This window comes from Borostomias antarcticus (genome assembly GCF_949987555.1).
Source record: "Borostomias antarcticus genome assembly, chromosome: 4".
NCBI classification, from domain to species: domain Eukaryota; kingdom Metazoa; phylum Chordata; class Actinopteri; order Stomiiformes; family Stomiidae; genus Borostomias; species Borostomias antarcticus.
In genome coordinates this window covers 10,629,203-10,650,951 of record NC_140237.1, presented here as the reverse complement: position 1 = coordinate 10,650,951, position 21,749 = coordinate 10,629,203, and the positions used below count along the sequence as shown (strand labels likewise).

At 46.1% G+C, this 21,749-nt stretch overlaps 3 protein-coding genes across 5 annotated transcripts in view; 1 reads left to right on the top strand and 2 right to left on the bottom strand.

The window, feature by feature from the left end:
* Positions 1-2,098: 2,098 nt before the first annotated feature.
* On the bottom strand, positions 2,099-9,064 carry LOC311308573 (ras-related and estrogen-regulated growth inhibitor). Its single transcript, XM_084437543.1, has 7 exons — positions 8,945-9,064; positions 8,501-8,582; positions 8,159-8,215; positions 7,994-8,067; positions 3,947-4,094; positions 2,621-2,714; positions 2,099-2,481 (listed from the first exon to the last, which is right to left on the bottom strand). The coding sequence occupies exons 1-7, from the start codon at positions 8,975-8,977 to the stop codon at positions 2,301-2,303; spliced, it is 669 nt and encodes a 222-aa protein (XP_084293669.1). The 5' UTR covers positions 8,978-9,064; the 3' UTR covers positions 2,099-2,300.
* A 318-nt stretch (positions 9,065-9,382) lies between these two features.
* Positions 9,383-14,877, bottom strand: harbi1 (harbinger transposase derived 1). Of its 2 annotated transcripts, none has more exons than XM_084437546.1 (4): positions 14,824-14,877; positions 12,182-12,559; positions 11,636-11,947; positions 9,383-10,554 (listed from the first exon to the last, which is right to left on the bottom strand). In XM_084437546.1, exons 2-4 carry the CDS (start codon positions 12,537-12,539, stop codon positions 10,178-10,180), a joined length of 1,047 nt encoding a protein of 348 aa, XP_084293672.1. In that variant the 5' UTR covers positions 12,540-12,559; positions 14,824-14,877; the 3' UTR covers positions 9,383-10,177. The 2 variants fall into 2 exon arrangements, with proteins under 2 accessions (XP_084293672.1, XP_084293673.1); XM_084437547.1 differs by lacking the exon at positions 14,824-14,877 and adding an exon at positions 14,568-14,702.
* A 228-nt stretch (positions 14,878-15,105) lies between these two features.
* Positions 15,106-21,749, top strand: part of atg13 (ATG13 autophagy related 13 homolog) — an 11,912-nt gene continuing 5,268 nt past the window's right edge. The window contains exons 1-10 of one of the 2 annotated variants that reach the window (XM_084436788.1): positions 15,106-15,267; positions 15,554-15,634; positions 15,826-15,906; positions 16,551-16,670; positions 16,783-16,829; positions 16,954-17,094; positions 18,081-18,121; positions 18,208-18,304; positions 19,221-19,319; positions 19,705-19,798. In XM_084436788.1, coding sequence (XP_084292914.1) covers positions 15,566-15,634; positions 15,826-15,906; positions 16,551-16,670; positions 16,783-16,829; positions 16,954-17,094; positions 18,081-18,121; positions 18,208-18,304; positions 19,221-19,319; positions 19,705-19,798 — 789 coding nt within the window. In that variant the 5' untranslated portion in view covers positions 15,106-15,267; positions 15,554-15,565. Of the gene's footprint in view, positions 15,268-15,553; positions 15,635-15,825; positions 15,907-16,550; positions 16,671-16,782; positions 16,830-16,953; positions 17,095-18,080; positions 18,122-18,207; positions 18,314-19,220; positions 19,320-19,704; positions 19,799-21,749 lie in introns of both variants that reach the window. The other variant, XM_084436787.1, reaches the window with a different exon arrangement.

Here is a 21,749-nt window from a genome sequence, read left to right as displayed (position 1 = left end):
AGGAACTGTTTGTTGTCTGCTCAGAGCAGATGTGATTGACTGAAATGTGGAGTTGTTTTTTTTCTGTTTGGTCAGTGCTCAGCTGTATGTTGTAACGTAAGGAAATTCAGACCAGTTTGACATTTGCCTGTCTATGAAACTAACAGGGACTCTGAGAAGGGGAGTTTCTGTCCATAAAGAACATTCTAGACCATGTAGTTCTAGAACAGCTCATTCTAGAACAGATCATGCACCTTTGTCTGAACACCTCACAAGTATTAAGTCCTTCGTTCTGTCCTGACTGCTGTCAGCGGTGACCCTCATGAAGACATTTAAATTTGAGATGTTTCTGCCTTTACGTCATGGTGTCTGTAACATTCCTACTGTATTCTGTGTAGATAACGTCCCGAGTGTTTGACCTGTCCATCCACAAACACCTCATGTTTCTGTTTTCATCTTCATAACATCCACCACCTCCACCCTGCCTTCTCTGTTCTGCCCTGTGAAAGAAATAAGTCAACATTATTACCACCACTTATACACCCAAAGAACAGCTCAAAATAACAGCATTTTACTTGCAATTATGATGGACACCAGCTAAATGTATATTTTATTAGATCTTCTAATGCTTCAGAGCTCATGCGGCCGTCCCATTCGTCCATGGCTAGGACAGTATATCACACCACCTCTAGTCCCAGTCATGTTGGAGAGTAGTCCTGTATACTAGGCTGGTATTCTACCCCAGTAGCTGCTGCTCTGGTGGGGCGCTCTGTGCTGTTAAGTCTGATTGATTGATTGATTGATTGATTGATTGATAGGGATTTTATGTCAGAGCAGACGGTTTCCTGTTTCAGACATCGCCCGGACAACTAGAGCAGTAGTCTCAGCAGCGTTGGGGTGGCGTCCATGACAGGCGCTGTCTCCTCCGCTCGCCATCATCTCCTCTAACTAGCGGCATATCATTCTCAGCTCCGACCCACACTCAGTCTCCGCTGTGTCCCGACCTCATGTCTCTCTGCAGTATTAGAGTTACACCTTGTTGGCCCTGGTGATAATGATGATACTACTCTGCTAATGTACAGTAACTCCATCCCTCCCGCCCGCCTACAGCGTGGCCTGTCAATGTACAGTATGTCTATCAGGATAGCTGTGTCAAACTGGGTCAACTCCCCAGCGGAGGTCTGTCCGGTCTTAGTCCAGATCCGGTCCCGTCCTGTCCGTCTGTCCGTGACGCTCGTGTCCTCAAACACACACCTGACATGTGGACTAAAGTACATCCATGGTTTATTACGCAACATTCGCAAGATTTGTCAACTGTATTTTTTCACAATTGTTATCTGTAAGGGTTAAAACAAATATATATTGTTTTGACTACAGTTTTTGGTTACTGGTCCATTTCTGTTGCCTTTGACCCCACCCCATCCCTCAACCCTCCAGCTTCTGACCCCACCTAGATGTCACCTGTATTCTGTGTCTGGCCAGTGCAGTTGCAGTGTCAGACCAAGAGGAGATTTTTGGAGCATTCGATCAATTTGTATTTATTTATTTTACCATTTTATTAAATAAAATGACAAAGTCTTCTCGCCCTGTGTGTTTCCTGTCTCCCACTGAGATCTGGCAGCAGTACAAGTACTTAGACTGGCGATCATCCAAACAAGCACTTATTTAAAACATTTATTTAATTTTAGATTCATTTCATAAAGATTAACAACACATTGCAGTATCTCAATGAATATGGTTTCTGTTAGTAGCCAAGATTCTGTAGGCCTACTTCTGAATCTGTTTCAACTAGCATGGGAGGTGGACTTGTATAAGCATTGCATAGTTTAATTCTCTAACATCCTGATGTTATGCCAAATCAAACTTTATTTGTATACCGCATTTCATACACAGCACATTATGCCAGCACTGCTGTGAAAGAATAGTGATGAATACAGCCAAACAATACAGGCAATCTATCATACAGAAACTCACACTTACGACATACACACTCTTTTTTTCACACACTCTCCCTCACACACACACACACACACACACACACACACACACACACACACACAAGCATGTCCTTGGTCCATGTACATCCTCCTGTGGGCTGGGCTGATCCTTGAGGTTCAGAGTGAGGGAGTCCAACTCCAGTACTGCCCACCATGTAGTGAGGAACGCCTCAGTGCTGCTAGCCAGCTCAAGAGGAGGAGCTTCCCTCAGCGTGTTAAGACAGTTCAGTACATCCCGGGCGTTAACAGACAGGTGCCCACATCTGATTCGCCAGTCCTCCCTATGGCGACCACGTCACGGTCACCGCGACACGGTCGCCATAGTCACCACTGCATGGTTTTGCTGCGCGTGAGCCTGCTCCGGAGCGCGTGCAGCATGCGGGAGCGCCTGTCCATCACCAGCAGGTGGCGCTGGTGCTCCAGACGCACCTCCCTCACCAGCTGCTCTACCGCCCTCTCCACGGCAACACAGCCCTCTGCCACAGACAGCTCGTAGAAACTGCACCTAGACACACACGTAGTTAATGAGTGAATGTTGAATGAATGGATGGACTGTTGGATGAATTAAAAGATGGATGGGGGGATGGGTGGATGGAGGGAGGGAGGGAGGGAGGGAGGGAGGGAGCAGACAGCCAGTGTCACACCTGAGGTCAGCAGCCAGGGCCTGTCCCTCCTCGGTCCCCACCGTCCGACCGTTCTCCATGTCTGACTTGTTGGCCACGATCACCGTGGGGATGCCTGGTACACAGTAGCACACAACACAGCTCAGACCCCTGACGCACACACACACACACATTTGAATACTTTATTTGGTTCCACAAATTATATTACATAAACAGGGAATCAAATATATTAGGGCTAAGCAGCATTGAACACTTAAGGATACACATAGCACCTCCTTCTCCACACGGCTAAGCTGCCAATAATAGCTGAGACAGAGCAGAATTTGGCAATTTGCTTGGCTTTTCTCTTTGGCAAGTCAGCAATCCTCAGACCACTCATGGTACATTTGTATACATGGCCAGGACTTCCGAATATGAGTATACAAAATGTACACGTGTACCCAAAGCTGGTTATTACATCCGAGCAGTGGTCGGTATTTTAGATACTAGGATTTTAGATACAGGTCAAAGACAAAGCCTACTTTCTAAGATTAGCACCTCCTTGTGGCTGGTGTCAACACACATACACACACGCAATTGTATTCTAGATGGTTTAATGTGAGACGTCGCTTGTGGTCATAAAACCGACTGCTGACAGAAGCGACCCCCTGCCATAACACCCTGCAGCAGCAGAGCTGAGACACGCCGAGTCCTTCTGAGTGAGAGAAGCCTCGGGGCCATGTTTTAGGGTTAGGCTACTTGTGATCATATACAATGATTGTAACGTCTAATTCCTCGCGATCAAATTCATACTCTTCTAGATCAACCATTTTGATAAGCGTTTTCTGAACTGTAGTCTAGGGCTTCCTTGTCTGTGAGCTAAAGAGTAACATGAGCAGTGAGCAAACTAGCTAGCCTAGCTAACATAAACAATAGCTACCGTAAGTAGAATCCCCTCTGCGGATTGATCTACACATCTACAACGGTCGCTTCAATACAAGTCAATGGATTTCATAAAATGATCAATAAAACCCTACAGGATTCATACTTTGCGGCGAATTTGATGTCAGAACACCAACGGACACCAATTACACCCTCGGTGAGCTTCTTGTCTTTGAAATCGAGGGTTTAACATGTTTTTGAATGATTTTTCAAGATGCCCACCCACATCCATTGTATGACCAAAACAGTGGTAGAGCAATTATCAACTTTCTCGAAAATGCTATTTTTGTCAACGATTTGATCTGAACCATTGTATATGATCATAAGTAACTTTAAAACAGGGCTAAACCTGCATTTTCCCTTTACTATTCCTTTAAGTTTCATTTTAAAATGGCATAATGTTTGTGGAAAGGTCCAGTTTGTCACCCTGGGCCTGCTTGATGTGGTCGATGAGCCTCTTGAGGCGAGAGACGGCCTCGAAGCTGCTGCGGTCTGTGATGGAGTACATGATGAGGAAGCCGTCACCCCACCGGGCGGAAGTCTCCAGAGACGAGCCCGCAGAGCCCACACAGTCCTGCAGGGGGCGGAGAGAAAGAGAGACCAACTCTCAGTTCACTCTCCGGGGGAATGGCTGCAAGTGGGTGGAGTGATCCGAGGATGAGTTGCTTTGAGTTGCCAAGCAAGCGTGTCATCGAGCTCTTTCGCTGAATTTAGCTGGAGAGCACAGAACTGTTTGTCTCCACACTGTTTCTTAGTGTATTCAAACACTATTTCAAAGGAAGGGTTGGATGCGCTATCCCAGACAACGAGGTGTACTTGTGGTGCTAAACCCCCCAAAAAACGTCAAACTGGCATCCAAGGATGTATGGTAGCACTCACCACCTGAAAAAGGAAAAAAGCAGGTACAAATCCTCAATCAACAGAACAATCGGTTCTGATGAAGGTCGAGAGGCCGAAATGTTATTGACGGCCGGCAATTAACTGGTGAAATTGAGAATTTGTCCCTCCTTTTTTCTTTTTCAAGAGGTGAGTGCTACCATACATCCTTGGATACCAGTTTGATGTATTCAAACACTACTGACATGAATGAGTAAATGGTAAATGGACTGCACTTACAGTATATAGCTTTACAAAGGCCTCTCATACACCCATTCACATACCAATGGTGGCAGCTGCCATGCAAGCTGCTATCCTGCTCATTGGGAGCAATTTGGGGTTCAGTGTCTAACCCAATGACAATTCGCCATGTGGACAGGAGGAGCCTGGATTTGAACCGCTGACCCTACGATCATTGGACGACCCGCTGTACCTCCTGAGCCACAGCCACCCATAAGGCTGGTAACGAGGCTGGTAAGCCCCTGCTAAGCCTCCCCAGTGACCTCAGATCACCATGCTCTCCTGTATGATAACACTTGATCAACGTCGGCAGTGTTGACGCTACGCCCACAGCACTCACGAGAGCCGCCATTCTGGAAAGCAGACATGACGGAATGGAATGGAGATCTGGACGTCGTCTCAGTCCATCGTCTTGTCAGGGCACTACAATGCTGGCACCAGAAATGAGCAGAAGAGAGGGACCAGTCCTAACAGGCAGCAGAGAACAGAGTCCAGGCCTGTCAGGCAGCAGAAAAACAGAGACTGATCCTGACGGGCAGCAGTATAGGCGTCGCTGGTGGGGGGGGGGCATAGCAACCCCACAGCTCCCCCAAGAAATTTTGTAACCTCTTCACACATTCAATTTTTTCACTGAATGAAATTAATTGTTCGGCTGTGTGTGTAAAGCTATATACTGTAAGTGCAGTCCATTTACCATTGACTCATTCATGTTAGTAGTGTTTCAATACATCAAACTGGTATCCAAGGATGTATGGTAGCACTCACCACTTGAAAAAGAAAAAAGGAGGGACAAATCCTCAATTTCACCAGTTAATTGCCGGCCGTCAATTCACATGATAACATTTCGGCCTCTCGACCTTCATCAGAACCGATTGTTGTGTTGATTGAGAATTTGTACCTGCCTTTTTCCTTTTTCAGGTGGTGAGTGCTACCATACATCCTTGGATGCCAGTATCTGATCGTATTAATAGATGACTGATAATACATTATTTAAGGTATGTTCTCTAGCACCCCCACGTATTTTAATGATCACGATTAAAATAGCAGGTGTGGCTGGCTAATGGCTAGTTAGCTTGTTTATGACCAATATCATCCGAAATGGATTGTCTCTTGGTCTCCATACAGCCAAGCTTTGTAGATGATCAGACTACATCAATTGATAGCGAGACTCGTGAAACAAGTTTAGAGACGGGAGATCAGCTAGAGCAGGAAGCAAATCAGTTTGACGATGCTACGGCCAACGAGGATGCTTATGTGGACATTAGCCAACAAACACAAGAAGGGTCAATACGTGCAATTATTAATGCCGGTCACAGACATGTTAGACTCAGAAAAGGAGTTTCAATAGAAGCTGGTTCGAGCAATATGTCTGGCTTGAATCCTGAGTCTGGGTCCTGAGTCCTGAAAAGGATAGGGCGCCCCCAAGGGTTAGTACAAACATGCGGAAAGATTTTGATGGGGCTGAAGACGAGATGTTGGACGATAAGAAGTGTAATGAACTGATTGTAATGTAATGGACACTCAATTAAACTACTGTATAGGGTAATGTGGGGTAAAAGGCCCCCTTAAGGAAGATGTCGATTTTATGATCAATTAAAATACATTTGGATATTAATTCAATATGTACACTGTTCATGATTATGCCAAAGTACTTATAAGAGTTATATGTTGGGACAGTAGATACATTTTATGTTAGGCTATAGTACAAAAACAAAAAAAATGTAAAGGGGGCCTATTACCCCACTCTTGGGGAAAAGCCCCTCCCTCCCCCCTCGGGGCAAAAGGCCCCTTTTAATTTGGCCCCCAAATTAAAAGGTACAGTGTGCAAACCCCCTACCATTGGTTAAAACTTGAACCAATAGCTTTTGATATTAGTAATGTTGTCATGTGACTACTCACAACAGGACAGTGTAACACCAACAGTGTAAAAATGGGTCTTGAAAAGTATGATAACATAAGGCGTCATTGGGCTGGAAAGGGTTCAATAATTATGTAATATTTTGTATCTAAAATCAGGAGGCAAAAAGTCTTTAAGGTATTTAACATTTATTATGAATATGATTTAATCCACTTAAATAATGAATGCAGTAAACGGGCCTCTGGGGCCTTTTGCCCCAAAAACGTGAAAAAAAACTATTATGATTTTTTTCTCGGAACAAGTGTATTATTTATTCGAAGCCCTTCCTAATGACATAACAGAAATAAGTGAAGAAGTCTAATTTCATTACCTCATGTTAACAACTTTTTCAGGATGACCAAAAATAAGATCAAATTACCTCAGAATTGTCCCAGTGGAATAATTTGACCTCGAATTGATGGGACCTTAAAAGAGTGCATTGCGCAAGCAGTAGCCAGGGAATTGGGCACCATATGGTGGTTTTGTGGAGAAAAACAGCTGGGAGGCCTTTTACCCCACACTAGCCTACTGAGTGATGCATATGTATTGTAGATGCACAGGATATTCACAATGGCTGTAAACCATAGTAACAATGTAGTGTGAACAAGTGCATGAATTGACAATATTGCAGTAGTAACAGGATATTGACCAGATTAACATAATGTCACATTATTCATCTTGAAGTGGTAAAATGCCTCAGTACACATATACTATCTCACTATATCACTAGTTAATATAAGCAAGTATAACTGTAATTAAACTGATCAGTCTATAATCCTCTCCAATTACCAAAGGTAAAGGCATCACCTAAGAGGCAATGTTTTGTTTTGCATGCAGGCATTTTTTACGACCCGTGTCAGCAAGGATTCATTCCGAATTATTGTTCACCAAAATTCACCGGGACCCCCAGACAGCCCGCTTAATGTGTTCCCCTCGATATTCAAATCAAATCTACACCACTGGCAGCATCCCCAATTAACAGTCAAGCTCCCCCTCAGCACCACCAATCAAATTTAGCTAAGAGACCAATCCAGACAGGCAGGAGAGGGACAGAGAGACCAGTCCTGACAGGCAGGAGAGGGACAGAGAGACCAGTCCAGACAGAGAGGAGAGGGACAGAGAGACCAGTACTGACAGGCAGGAAAGAGACAGAGAGACCAGTCCAGACTGGCAGGAAAGAGACAGAGAGACCAGTACTGACAGGCAGGAGAGGGACAGAGAGACCAATCCAGACAGGCAGGAGAGGGACAGAGAGACCAATCCAGACAGAGAGGAGAGGGACAGCGAGACCAGTCCTGACAGGCAGGAGAGGGACAGAGAGACCAGTCCAGACTGGCAGGAAAGAGACAGAGAGACCAATCCAGACAGGCAGAAGAGCGACCAGTCCTGACAGGCAGCAGAGATACAGACGAAGGTTTCTGAAGTGGGTCTGAGGAACTCAGCTTGTGATTGGACGTTACCTTGTTGGTGGTGTCCAATATTTCCAGATCGATTGGCTCCTTTTCCACAGTTTTCCGACACCTGTAGGTGACCTCTGCGTGAAAACAACACAGGCACTCTGTCATCCTCAGGCACGGGACACACCAACGACACAGGACAGACCAAGCTTACACAATGGTTTTTACCCTTTTTATGGTCATACTCTCCTATGAAGCGTCTGGTGATAAATCTCACACACAGGGCTGCGGGGGAGACCGGGAAAACAGGATCAGGAGGACAAGGAACACAACAGAACATGTGACATGCTCCTCCCTGTTCAGATCCCCACTCAGAAAGAACCAGCAGCTGCTGATGGATGCCCCTCTGACTAGTTATCCAGGCCTACACAATAAATACCTATAGGCCACACAAGAAATATGTTCCATTAACTTTATAAATAACTGTTATCTGTAATCTATCAGAAGACCCCCCTCTTACTCTGGCACCGACACATTTAACAGACCGCCTGATGTTCTTCGCGGGCCCACCTGTCTTTCCACAGTTATCCCGTCCCAGAACCACCAACTTGGCCCGGCTCATCTTCCTCGTTGGTCCCCATTCACTCATGATCTGGGACAAAGTAGTCAGGCATTAAAAAGTAAACTCGTGTGGTCCTATGAAGTCATCTATTCAGTAACATGGTATATGGAAATTATAGTCCGAGGAAAATTGCCCCCCAATGTTTCTGTCCCACTCCCACAAGTTTTACCAACAATATATATTGTTATTGTTGTGGTTGCCTCTTTTCCCGAGTGCCTGTTGTTGTCGGAGGAAATAAAGCTTAACTTGACATGTGCACGTGATGCTACGGCCGCTAAAAGTTTAAATAGTCCGAATTATCCGAAACAATCCAAATGACTATCAAATCGATACATGCAGTAAAATAAAAACTACCCGAAAACAATTATCTCAACTGACACCTGTTTACTTACTGCGCGAAAATCTCCTCCTTCCAGAATATTCATAAAGATCCTGGTAGATAAAATATTCTGGGATCTCAGTCACACCAGCGTTCCTCCGTCGCACTTAAGCCTCTTTCATAGGGAAATCATTTCTTCCTTTTGAAGGCGAGCCCCCCCCGCCTCCCCCAAAATTCATTAAAAGACTGCGATCTATTGCTACTGACAGGCGAGCGTGCGACTGCTCTCTACCTCTGAAGCCCGAACCCTAGACGTCTCCCATATGCCGCTGGAAGACCGTGAAAGAATTCCTGGATTTAACCTGACCTTGTGAGTTTAGGAACAGTCAGTCTCTTCCCAGGTTTCAACTCCACATTTGTCTGGTCTGTGATATATTTGTTTGAGACTGTACATTTAGTTTGAGATTATTTTATTTATATTTAACATTCCATGTTTTATACGATTCCACTTTACAGCACGATGAATGAACAGATGAGCATATGACAGGTTGAATGAGGCACTTTATTCATAGCTATCTACACACCAACATCTCTGCACACACATCCACAGACTCCAAGCCATTACACTGCTATACTGTATGTTCAGATATCTGCCCCTTCCCGGCCAGAAAATGAGTAGTGTTGTAAATGCATAATGTTCCGGCTAACAATGATTCAATCATACTCTCTCTCTCGTTTCAGTTTGTTTCCAGGGAGCAGTTTGCAAACAGGCCATCGTTTGAGTGTAATGTGTAACCATGTGTGCACCCGTCTGTCTCAAGTCAAGTCTATTTATTGTCACATCACTGTGAAAGTGAGTGAAATTCTTAGGTATGATAACCTTCAACATGCAGGTACAGTATACATTAAGAAGGAAGGAAGGCGAGTGACTGTGGAGGAAGGGTATAGTCCCTGGTGTGCTCCTCCCTGGGTTCAAGGTGCAACCAGTTTCAAGTGGGGTAGACTAGTAGTATAGTGTGTAGTCCAGTCCCGAATCAGAGACATATCCAAATACATCCATGATCCAAGCTGAAATTATTTCCTCCTAGCTGAGACATGCTCCTAGTCGAGACTTGGTCCTAGCTGAGACTTGGTCCTAGCTGACCTGATCCTAGTCAAGGCCTAGTCCTAGCTGAGACCTAGTCCTAGCTGAGACCTAGTCCTAGCTGAGGCCTGGTCCTAGTTGAGGCCTGGTCCTAGTTGAGGCCTGGTCCTAGTCGAGGCCTGGTCCTAGCTGAGACCTGGTCTTGGCTGAGACCTGGTCCTCCTAGCTGAAGTGGCTGAGGATGAGCTCCTTGCGGACCTGTAAGGCCTCAGGGTCCACCTCCTCCGTCTTCTCCTCCCATTCGTCTGATTGGTCCGGAGCCTCGGTCCTCTCGAAGGTCCAGGCGTCCAGGCCCGACTGCAGCGATGCGTTGTGTAGCACGCAGCAGGCCAGGATTATGTGGGAGCACTTCTCTGGGGAGTACTGCAGGTAGCCCTTGGACCCATCCAGGCAGCGGAACCGGGTCTGAATGGCCCGGAAAGTCCGGTCCACAATCTCCTGGGTGGCCGTGTGCGCCAGGTTGTAGCGGAAGTCAGCAGGGGTTTCTGGGAACTGGACCGGCGTCATCAGCCACTTCTTCAGAGGGTAGCGCCGGTCCCCTGGAGAACAGAAACACAGAACTGATGTTCAGACACTCAGTTGTTTGTAGATACAGTACCTGCTCACCAGCACCAAAGAAGATGTGACATTTTCTCCTTAGAATCACAATGAACTAAGTAAAACATGATACTGAGTTATGAGCATGAAGATACAGGGATGCTTGAGCAGTAAGACAAGTCTTTTGTCCATGTGCAGCCAATGACATGATAGCCCAACACATGTTTCCTTGGTAGAGGAACTCCTAGAGGGAAGAGAGGAAACCTAACCAGTAGACAATAGCCAGGCTGCTAGATAATATCCCAGCAGACTCAAGTTGCTACTACTAATGCTGTCCATACACTAGAAGACTTTGATAAAACCTTTAAAAGATTTTAAAAAGACTGTCATCTGACACCCTCTCGCATCTAAAGACTTTTAAAAGAGTTTTAAGTTACAGACTAGTCGCAGACTAGGATTCTGCAAATCGCCTATTGGTTGTTGATAATGGTCACGTCATTGAACCACACAATTTGCATAAGACAAGACTAAAGACTTGCGAGAATATCAAACATGTTTGTTATTGTCGTAAGGCCAAGACGTGACAAAAACTGGCCAGAATAAGGTTTGTAATAGAAATTTAACTGATCTAGTCAAAAGAGGATTTACCAAGATTCGCTCAAAAGGTTAAGTCTGGTTTATTGTGAAAAGCATACGAGCGCAAGGACTTCCTGAACAACGCAACAAGGGTGGTATCCAGCGAAGTGCCGGCTCTGTCTTTTGCTGTGCCTTATATGCAGTCAAACCACAGGTACGGTGTTCCAGGATGTGATTGGCTACTCCATTGTACGTCATATGAAATGGCAGGCGTGGCCAAGAGTACAGACATGTGACATGAGAAAAAGGCGGCAATTGGGGACAAAGGATGACAAAGGATGGTTATTCTGTTGTAGACAGATGGCCTCCTGGAAGCCATTTTGTATGTTAGCACAGCTATGTGAATATTTGGGGGAGGTGATGAATTACAAAAGGAGAGAGAGGACAAAGGTTTAAGGTGTTTGGATGTAAATTCCATAACAGGTTCCCAGTACGAGGTTGCCTTACCCAGCAGCCACCCCCCGTGGCTGTCCTGTTCGTGGTGCAGCTTGCTGGCGGAGGAGTGAGAGAAGATGAATCCGTCCTGCAGGCCGCCTGGCCAGTGGGTCTCGGCGCTCAGCAGCAGACCCCGGGCGTCGCACACCAGCTGACAGTTCACTGAGTGGAAGCCCCGCTTGTTGACGTAGGAGGAGTCCTCCGAGTTAGGGGCCTTGATGGCCACATGGACGCAATCGATCACACCCAACACATTGGGGAACCCCGCCACCCGGAAGAACTCCTCCTTGGACTGCTGCTTGGTGGCCTCATCTCTGGTGAAGCCTGGCAGGACAACAGAAGACATCAGACTCAGGCTTGGGTTTGAGGTATAACAGTAATCATAATAGTAGTAATAGCAGAATGTATGAATTAATGACATGGAGCAGCATTATGGGCCAGTTTCTCAATGCAGATCAGGCCTGGTCTAGAACTAAGAGGCTCTTTCCATTTACATGCAGGACCAGGCAGGGTGTGCATCAGGGAAACTAATCCTTAAATAGTAGTACACCCTAGTACCTATGAACTCAGAAGCCTTCTCCACCAGGGCTTTGGTGACGTTGGTGACACAGCGACTCATGGAAGCCTGGCTGATTCCAATTGCGTCTCCCATGATGGTCTGATAGGAGCCAGAGGTGTAGAAGCCCAGCGCGGCCAGAACCTGCACCTCAGGGCTAATGGCCCGGGACCGCTGGGTGCGCCTGGACAGTGTATCTCTCAGCAGCTCCACCAGGTAGTAGATGAACTCCCGCGGGAAGCCGAACGTGGTCAACAGGAACTCGTCCGACACCGTCTCTATGTCGAAGCGGTCCAGGGTCTTGTGTCCTCTGCCGTGGAGCAGCAGGTCGCAGTCCAGGATGGCTATGGGTATAGCCATGGTGGTGCCTCACACTGGAGCTGGAAGGAGGGGGAGAAGACAACAGTGTATGAAACAGGACAGTCCAGGATGGCTACAGGCAATGGGTGTTGCTATGGTCCCTCGGGCAGAGGCTAGACAAAGAGTACGCATTGTAATCTTTGATATCTCCAAAATTATTAGTTAAAGGGCAATGCTCGTTTTTGACAACCTGGACCTTATTTACGACATATTATAAGAAGTTTGACTCACCGAGATCACTTTTGTGTAGTTCGGAGGCATGTAGAAGAAATTTAAAATCCAGCACGAGCCAGTATATCCATGTAATGGTGGTGATCGGGGCAACGAGAATGCAGTTTCTCAAAATCTATTTTCGGCCGCTAAACGGTTGTTTTCATCAATCAGATTGGATGAATCGACAGTTGAGATTCCTCAACGCGAGGCATTGTTGTGGTTTTCAAATACGGGGTCTTTAGCCTCTGTAATATGATCTTTACACGCCTTTCCCCACTTGCTCCAGCACGCATGCGCTAGGGCTGCTCGATTATGGCAAAAATCATAATCACGATTATTTTGATTGATATTGAGATCACGATTATTTAACACGATTATTCATTGAATTCTTTTTTTTTAATCAAAAGTTAACATTTTCTTAACAAATTTTCTTAACAAATCAAATTATTGACTTTGATAACAATTCATTTATTAAATGTTGACAGTGGCTTTTCTTTTTAACAATGTTCTTTGGATTAGATACATTTCTCCCATGGGAGACAAATAGTGAACCTTGACCTTGATAAATAAATTAATAAAAGTGCCAAAACTGATAAATAAAGAAGCTTCAAAGCACCGGCACCACCACAGAAGAAGACTACCTCGGAAAAATAATTTCACTAGGACAGAACGCGTCTAAATAAGGTATTTAATGGTAGCGCCGAGGCTTCAAAACCCAGCATTTGTTAAAATAGACCCTTTTGCTTAGGTGAGTGACGTTTCATGTTTATCTGACACTTGTAAATATGAGCGCCTCTCCTAAATAGGCCGACACCGATTTATTTTGACGGCAAAGTGAATGGACCGGCAAAGGACTGTTGTCTGGCATGAGCGAGCGGAATGTGACAACGGGACTGAGAAGGGCTGCTTTGAGGGGCAGCTACGACTGCGTAGCAAATTTTACACACCGTGTCAACTTGGTCCAAATCTGTCTCCGCGAACCCATAGTGTTTCCACACCACTGACGTTGTTTTAGCTCTCTTGTCCACCTCTCGGTCTGCTGCCATAATCTTCTTCTTGTCGTGTTTTGTTCGAGAGGAGCATGCGTGCGCCTTGCTTGACAACTCGTCTCGCTTTGAACTAAAGTGTCAAGCGCAGTATAGCTCTGCAGTGTAGGGTGCACTTGATTTGTGCAAAATCGTTTTATGGCGATTATTTAGTTTTAATGATCGTTGACAGCCCAAATCGTAATCTAAATTAAAATCCGATTAATCGAGCAGCCCTAGCATGCGCACAGGCCAGCGCGCAGACTGGCTATTCTCCGGCTCACATTCTCTGCGCTACGATCGTTGTTGGTGCCGAGAATATTGTCGTCGTCATTCGTCAGCAACAATCCGACGAGAAAAGCCAGTCTGCGCGCTGGCCTGTGCGCATGCGTGCTGGAGCAAGTGGGGAAAGGCGTGTAAAGATCATATTACAGAGGCTAAAGACTCCGTATTTGAAAACCACTACAATGCCTCGCGTTGATGAATCTCAACTGTCGATTCATCCAATCTGATTGATGAAAACAACCGTTTAGCGGCCGAAAATAGATTTTGAGAAACTGCATTCTCGTTGCCCCGATCACCGCCATTACATGGATATACTGGCTCGCGCTGGATTTTAAATTTCTTCTACATGCCTCCGAAGTACACCAAAGTGATCTCGGTGAGTCAAACTTCTTATAATATGTCGTAAATAAGGTCCAGGTTGTCAAAAACGAGCATTGCCCTTTAACTGTTTCGAAGCATGCTCTATTGTTTGTTCTGACATTCTTCAAACCAGTAGATATGGTACCTAGACTGCTTTGCTATGGTGGCAACAGTTTTCAACCAGTCTCCAGCTAGATAATCGCGTCACCGCCATGCTAGCTCAACTAGCTCACGTTAGCTAGCTAAGTTTACTGAATAAACCACGGGCTTCTTAAAACTACACTGAAAATAAAAGGAAAGTACGCTCAACTTAAGTTACAGCAAACATTTCAAACGGCAACTACTAACGTGCAAAGGACGATATAAATGTTTGAGAACAATTTCATCTGCTCAAAACCTACCATTTGCTAGCAATCGGTGTGACGAAAAATCTGTTCTAGCTGGCTAACGTTATCTCGCTTCGATTTAAGAATCGCAGTTTCGCATGATTTGTATTATTTACAACACAAATAAAATTGGCAATACATGTTTTTGATCTAATATTGGGATTTAAAATCCGTATGATATCACCATTTCAATAAGAACACAATTTTATATTAGTTGTGATGATGTTTACGTCTTTATTTGAAAGTGCCACCGAGAATAAATAATTTCCAAACACGTCATTGCTGACCCCGAAGAAAATAAACAAAAATGGGCCAGATGGCGAGATTCGTGTCCTTATAAATCATAATGTGATGGCGTAATACAGAGAAGAAAACAACATCATATTGTTTCCAAGTGTTAGCCTATTTTGAATGACATTGAAACGGCAGAAATTGAGATATTCGTTCTTGTGATGAGCTGTAAGTATGTGCGTGTAACGTTACGTTGTTATTGTAGCTCGCTAGCACAGCTAAGCTGCTGCATCGTAGTTGGCTAACAAAAGATAGTATAACTCACGAGCTAATCATGCGTTTAGTTACTGAACCACTTGCATTTGCTATAAATGAGACAATTTGAATAAATAAACAGAAATCGAAATGGCCAGACAATGTTTAGAGAACGTGTTGTTATCTATGAAGACCGCTAACGTTAGCTACCTTGTAGCTAGTTAGATAACAGGATTGTTTACATTTTTACACATTACAGGGGCGTGCCATTATGGACAGTGATCTGAGTCCCCAGGATAAAAAAGACTTGGACAAGTTCATCAAGTTCTTTGCTTTGAAAGTAAGATGTCTGAAATCCTATGCACTGTACTGAATCTGACACAGCCCTGATTTCTCTCTGAACCACCATCTCAGTAGCCCAATAACAAAATGATACGCCATATCATATGATTCACATGGCTCACATTACATATTCTACAGTCCAGACAGCATTAAGATGGTGATGTGTCCTAAATGTCTCTCTGCCCACAGACCGTGCAGGTGATCGTCCAAGCTCGACTCGGGGAGAAGATATGCACTCGCTCCTCTTCCTCACCCACAGGCTCTGACTGGGTGAGTCACATCACTTAGTCATTCCCTAGTGATTCTGTCAAACAGACCACACAACTGACCCACCTCTCCTCAAGGACAACCCTAAGGGTACATCTGGATATTGATAGTAGCTTACTGTACCATGCTTTCTTGGCATTCCCACATGCTGAAAGCACGTGCCATTCCTTTGACAATGTCAACATAATCCCTGCTCATGTACTCTAGTCCTATGCGGTGGCACATAGCTCAGGACTCAGGAGGTAGAGCGGCCAGCCAGGGAGAATGTCACTGGTTCGTCTCCTAGCAGTGTGATGAAGTGTCCTTGAGCAAGACACTGTACCCCAAATTGCTAACGTGCGGCACGGTGGCGCATTAGACAGTCCTGGGCCTTTCTGTGCAGAGTTTCCATGCTCTACCCATGTTCGCAAGGGTTTCCTCCCAAGCACCCAATCCAAAAAAATGACTAAGCACTTGGACTTGGTCCCGGGCGCCACTGACAAGGCTGCCACTGGAGGAGGACAGCTTGGACGGGAAAATGCAGATGACAAATTCCACCGACGGGTGGTGAGCTGTGTAATTGTGTGTGCAATGTGGTGATTAAAGACCTCTTGAGGTCCTGTTATTATTATCATTAAGAGTGTTCTGGTCTCCTCTCTCTTCCTCAGTTCAACCTGGCCATCAAAGACATCCCTGAGGTGACCCATGAGGCTAAGAAGGCTCTGGCCGGCCAGCTGCCGGGCATCGGGCGATCCATGTGTGTGGAGATCTCCCTCAAGACCTCTGAGGTGCGGCTGGGGGGCAGCTGATGAACCGTGCAGAAGTAGCCTATAAATTGAAACCACAAGCACTAGTCTAGTGTGAACAGATTGTGCTTTTGCTTCTCCTTCGATTCTGCAGGGAGATTCCATGGAACTGGAGACATGGTGTCTAGAAATGAATGAGAAGTAAGCCTGGTCTTTGTCGTTGTCGTTGTCGTTGTTGTTGTTGTGTTGTTGTTGTTGCTGTTGTTGTTTATCACTCTGGACTGACCACAGCACTGACAGGTAATCCATCCCGTTGCTCCCTCAGGTGTGATAAGGACATCAAGGTGTCCTACACAGTCTATAACCGTCTGTCTCTGCTGCTCAAGTCCCTGCTGGCCATCACCAGGGTAACGCCGGCTTACAAGCTGTCCAGGAAGCAAGGCCATGACTACGTTATCCTCTACCGGTCAGCTTACTAGCACTAACACTACATACATTATCCTCTACAGGTCAGCTTACTAGCACTAACACTACATACATTATCCTCTACAGGTCAGCTTACTAGCACTAACACTACATTATCCTCTACAGGTCAGCTTACTAGCACTAACACTACATACATTATCCTCTACAGGTCAGCTTACTAGCACTAACACTACATACATTATCCTCTATAGGTCAGCTTACTAGCACTAACACTACATACATTATCCTCTACAGGTCAGCTTACTAGCACTAACACTACATACATTATCCTCTACAGGTCATCTTACTAACGCTACATCTGCTAGCATTATCAGCTAGTCTGGCGGCTACTGATTAGATTAGATGAGATTAGATTACTTTATTGTCCTTTTCAGGAAAATTGTAGCCACACAAACAGATACAGTTCAATAGACACAGATTTACATTTACACGTATCACCATATCCTCACACCATACATATATACATCCTATCATCAACCACCTTTCCAGCACACGTGCCTACACAACAAATGATGACACGATAAGTTCTTGTGGTGCTTTGTTAAGTGATGCTATGGCAGAGGGGACAGCGCTCCTGCTAGAGCGTGCCTGTTTCCAGGCCAAGGAAGTGTACCTGTGGCCTGATGGAAGCAGTGTGAAGACTGGGTTGAGGGGCTGCCTGGAGTCGTGTGCAGTGGTATCCGCTCGGCGTGTAACGGCCATGCTGTTGAGGTCTGAGAGGTCGGGGGCGGGAAGGTTGATAACTTTGGAGGCATTTGTGTGACGCGTTTGAGTTTGTTCTTATTGGAGGCAGTTAACATGTTAAAGAAACAGGGGGAGCAGAATGTGCTGAAGAATGCTCTTGTAAAGCAGTAGAAGAAGGTGTGGGGCAACAGAGTGGTTTAATTCTGAGTGACAGGGTTACTTGGATACTGGTATGATAGTGGATCATTATAATGTGTGACTAATATATTTGTTGTTTTGCAGGATATATTTTGGGGAGGTCCAACTCACTGGACTGGGGGAAGGTAAAACAAATTGTTCTTGTGATTTTTGATGACAATAGTGGTGATGATGATGGTGAATGATGATGCATGATGACGATGTCCGGCAGGGTTCCAGACGGTGCGCGTGGGGATCGTGGGAACGCCCGTCGGCACCATCACCCTCTCCTGTGCCTACAGGACCAACCTGGCCTTCATGTCCACCAGGTACACACAGTATGTGTCCTCTGGTCTTCCTAGTCCTCCCTTAGTCCAAACACACACAGTATGTGTCCTCTGGTCTTCCTTGTCCTCCCTTAGTCCAAACACACACAGTATGTGTCCTCTGGTCTTCCTTGTCCTCCCTTAGTCCAAACACACACAGTATGTGTCCTCTGGTCTTCCTTGTCCTCCCTTAGTCCAAACACACACAGTGTGTGTAGTCTACTTATAACTAGACTTATTAATCTAGTCCTACCACCAGAAACACACACATCTTCCTCTGGTCCTACTCTCCTGATATGAAACCACTAGTAGGTACTAGGTATACTCTAGTCCTAGGTAGTAGGTAGTAGGTACTAGGTATACTCTAGTCCTAGGTAGTAGGTAGTAGGTACTAGGTATACTCTAGTCCTAGGTAGTAGGTACTAGGTATACTCTAGTCCTAGGTAGTAGGTAGTAGGTACTAGGTATACTCTAGTCCTAGGTAGTAGGTAGTAGGTACTAGGTATACTCTAGTCCTAGGTAGTAGGTAGTAGGTACTAGGTGTACTCTAGTCCTAGGTAGTAGGTAGTAGGTACTAGGTATACTCTAGTCCTAGGTAGTAGGTAGTAGGTACTAGGTATACTCTAGTCCTAGGTAGTAGGTAGTAGGTACTAGGTATACTCTAGTCCTAGGTAGTAGGTACTATGTATACTCTAGTCCTAGGTAGTAGGTAGTAGGTACTAGGTATACTCTAGTCCTAGGTAGTAGGTAGTAGGTACTAGGTATACTCTAGTCCTTCTCTACACAAGGTCCACACAGTATAGCCTAGCCTTGATCCTATCAATTGTCCTGATATGCCAAGTCTATTCACCACCATCCCTCAATCAGTCATGCCTTCTTTTCACTCTCATCCTTACCTCCTCTCCTGCGCCCCCTACAGGCAGTTTGAGCGCTCTGCCCCCATCATGGGCATTATCGTCGACCACTTTGTGGAGCGCCCCTTTGGTAACATGGGACACGTGCACCCCTGCAACTACAGGTGGGTCAGCCCAGACCTCACTGGAAACCTTTCTCTTCTCCGCCTGCAGTTCTGCTGTTGGTCTTCTGTCAGATTTAATGCTTATGGGGTTGTGGTATAACCTGCAGGCATGTGTTATAACCTGTCATAACCTGTAGGCATGTGTTATAACCTGTCATAACCTGTAGGTATGTGTTATAACCTGTCATAACCTGTAGGCATGTGTTATAACCTGTCATAACCTGTAGGTATGTTATAACCTGTCATAACCTGTAGATATGTGTTATAACCTGTTACAACATGTTTTAAACTGTAATAGGATGTCGTAAGCTGTTTGTACCTGTAGAGATGTGCTATAACATGTTATAAGCTGTAGATGTAATAGTCTATTATGGGATGTCTCCAGAGCTCCAGGAGAGGACGAGGGAGGAGCGTACGCCGGAGTGGAGGACTCCCAGGAGGTCTGCACCACCTCCTTCTCCGCCTCCCCTCCCTCTCAGGTAGGGACCACCTCCCTCTCCACCTCCCCTCTCTCCTCGGTAGGGACCTCCTCCTTCTCCTCCCCCCTCTCAGATAGGCACCTCCTCCTTCCACTACTCCTCCTCCTCCTGCCGGGAACAGACGACCGATGTGAGGACTCTCTCCTGCCATTCTTCACCGTGTGTGTGGGTGTGTGTGTGTGTGTGTGTGTGTGTGTGTGTGTGTGTGTGTGTGTGTGTGTGTGTGTGTATTACTGTAGCCAACCTCCTTGTGTGGTGTAGTGAAGCACTTCACCTGGTCTCCTCTTTCCACTGACTGTCTGCCTTCTACTTTCCATTCCCTGTTCCAAGAACTTTCATTATCCACCCTTCTCTCTCTCTCTCTCTCTCTCTCTCTCTCTCTCTCTCTCTCTATTTGTCTCTTTGTATCTGTGCTTTCTGTGCCCCTGTGTCTGTCTGCTCTTTCTCTCTGTCTGTGTAGTGTGTGTGCACTGTCAGTCAGGCACAGTTTAAGACGCCTAAACCAGCTCTGATGGACACTCTGAAGGTCCCCATGGTGGGCTTGGCCCTCTCACACCAAGTGAGTCTTCTGGGTGGAGGACACACACACACACACATTGCCCGGTGTGCCACTGCCTGGCTAGTGTATCTTCTATTACCTCCTACATGTAATAGAAGGCTGGTGTGTTTCAGGCCAGGTCAGATGATACTCTGATAATAACCTGGTGTGTGTGTGTTGAGCGTGGCCTGCTCTGCTCCGCTCCGCTCTGCTCTGCTCTGCTAACTAGTCCTGGGAACCTGAGCCTGATGGTCTGACACACTAAGACCTGCCACCTAAACCACCTCTCTCTCTCTCTCTCTCTCTCTCTCTCTCTCCCTCTCTCTCCCTCTCTCCCTCTCTGTCTCCCTCTCCATCTCTGTTTCTCTCTCTCTCTCCATCTCTGTCTCTCTCTCTCCTCCTAGTCCAGCTAGTTGGCTGAGGAGGGCTCTCTAACCACAGCTAGATTGGAACTAGATCTTGTGAAAAATCAGTGAACATAGTTTGATATCTGCCTGCCCTACTGCTCTGCTCCTGCTGCCTGCTCTCACTCCGTCTGTACTCTATACCAGGGGTGTGTACTCTATACCAGGGGTGTGTACTCTATACCAGGGGTGTGTACTCTATACCAGGGGGCTGTACTCTATACCAGGGGTGTGTACTCTATACCAGGGGTGTGTACTCTATACCAGGGGTCTGTACTCTATACCAGGGGTCTGTACTCTATACCAGGGGTGTGTACTCTATACCAGGGGTGTGTACTCTATACCAGGGGTGTGTACTCTATACCAGGGGTGTGTACTCTATACCAGGGGTGTGTACTCTATACCAGGGGGCTGTACTCTATACCAGGGGGCTGTACTCTATACCAGGGGGCTGTACTCTATACCAGGGGGCTGTACTCTATACCAGGGGGCTGTACTCTATACCAGGGGGCTGTACTCTATACCAGGGGTGTGTACTCTATACCAGGGGGCTGTACTCTATACCAGGAGTGTGTACTCTATACCAGGGGGCTGTACTCTATACCAGGGGTGTGTACTCTATACCAGGGGGCTGTACTCTATACCAGGGGTGTGTACTCTATACCAGGGGGCTGTACTCTATACCAGGGGTGTGTACTCTATACCAGGGGGCTGTACTCTATACCAGGGGTGTGTACTCTATACCAGGGGTGTGTACTCTATACCAGGGGTGTGTACTCTATACCAGGGGTGTGTACTCTATACCAGGGGGCTGTACTCTATACCAGGGGTGTGTACTCTATACCAGGGGTGTGTACTCTATACCAGGGGTGTGTACTCTATACCAGGGGTGTGTACTCTATACCAGGGGGCTGTACTCTATACCAGGGGGCTGTACTCTATACCAGGGGTGTGTACTCTATACCAGGGGGGCTGTACTCTATACCAGGGGTGTGTACTCTATACCAGG

Coding starts and splice junctions, on each gene's coding strand:
- harbi1 (XM_084437546.1), bottom strand. CDS start 12,539: ATGGCTATACCCATAGCCATCCTGGACTGCGACCTGCTGCTCCACGGC. Junction 11,948..12,181: donor GAAGGCTTCTGAGTTCATAG/GTACTAGGGTGT, acceptor TTGTCCTGCCAG/GCTTCACCAGAGATGAGGCC. Junction 10,555..11,635: donor CCACGGGGGGTGGCTGCTGG/GTAAGGCAACCT, acceptor TCTGTTCTCCAG/GGGACCGGCGCTACCCTCTG.
- LOC311308573 (XM_084437543.1), bottom strand. CDS start 8,977: ATGAATATTCTGGAAGGAGGAGATTTTCGCGCA. Junction 8,583..8,944: donor AAGGAGGAGATTTTCGCGCA/GTAAGTAAACAG, acceptor ACTTTGTCCCAG/ATCATGAGTGAATGGGGACC. Junction 4,095..7,993: donor TATTGGACACCACCAACAAG/GTAACGTCCAAT, acceptor CGCCCCCTGCAG/GACTGTGTGGGCTCTGCGGG.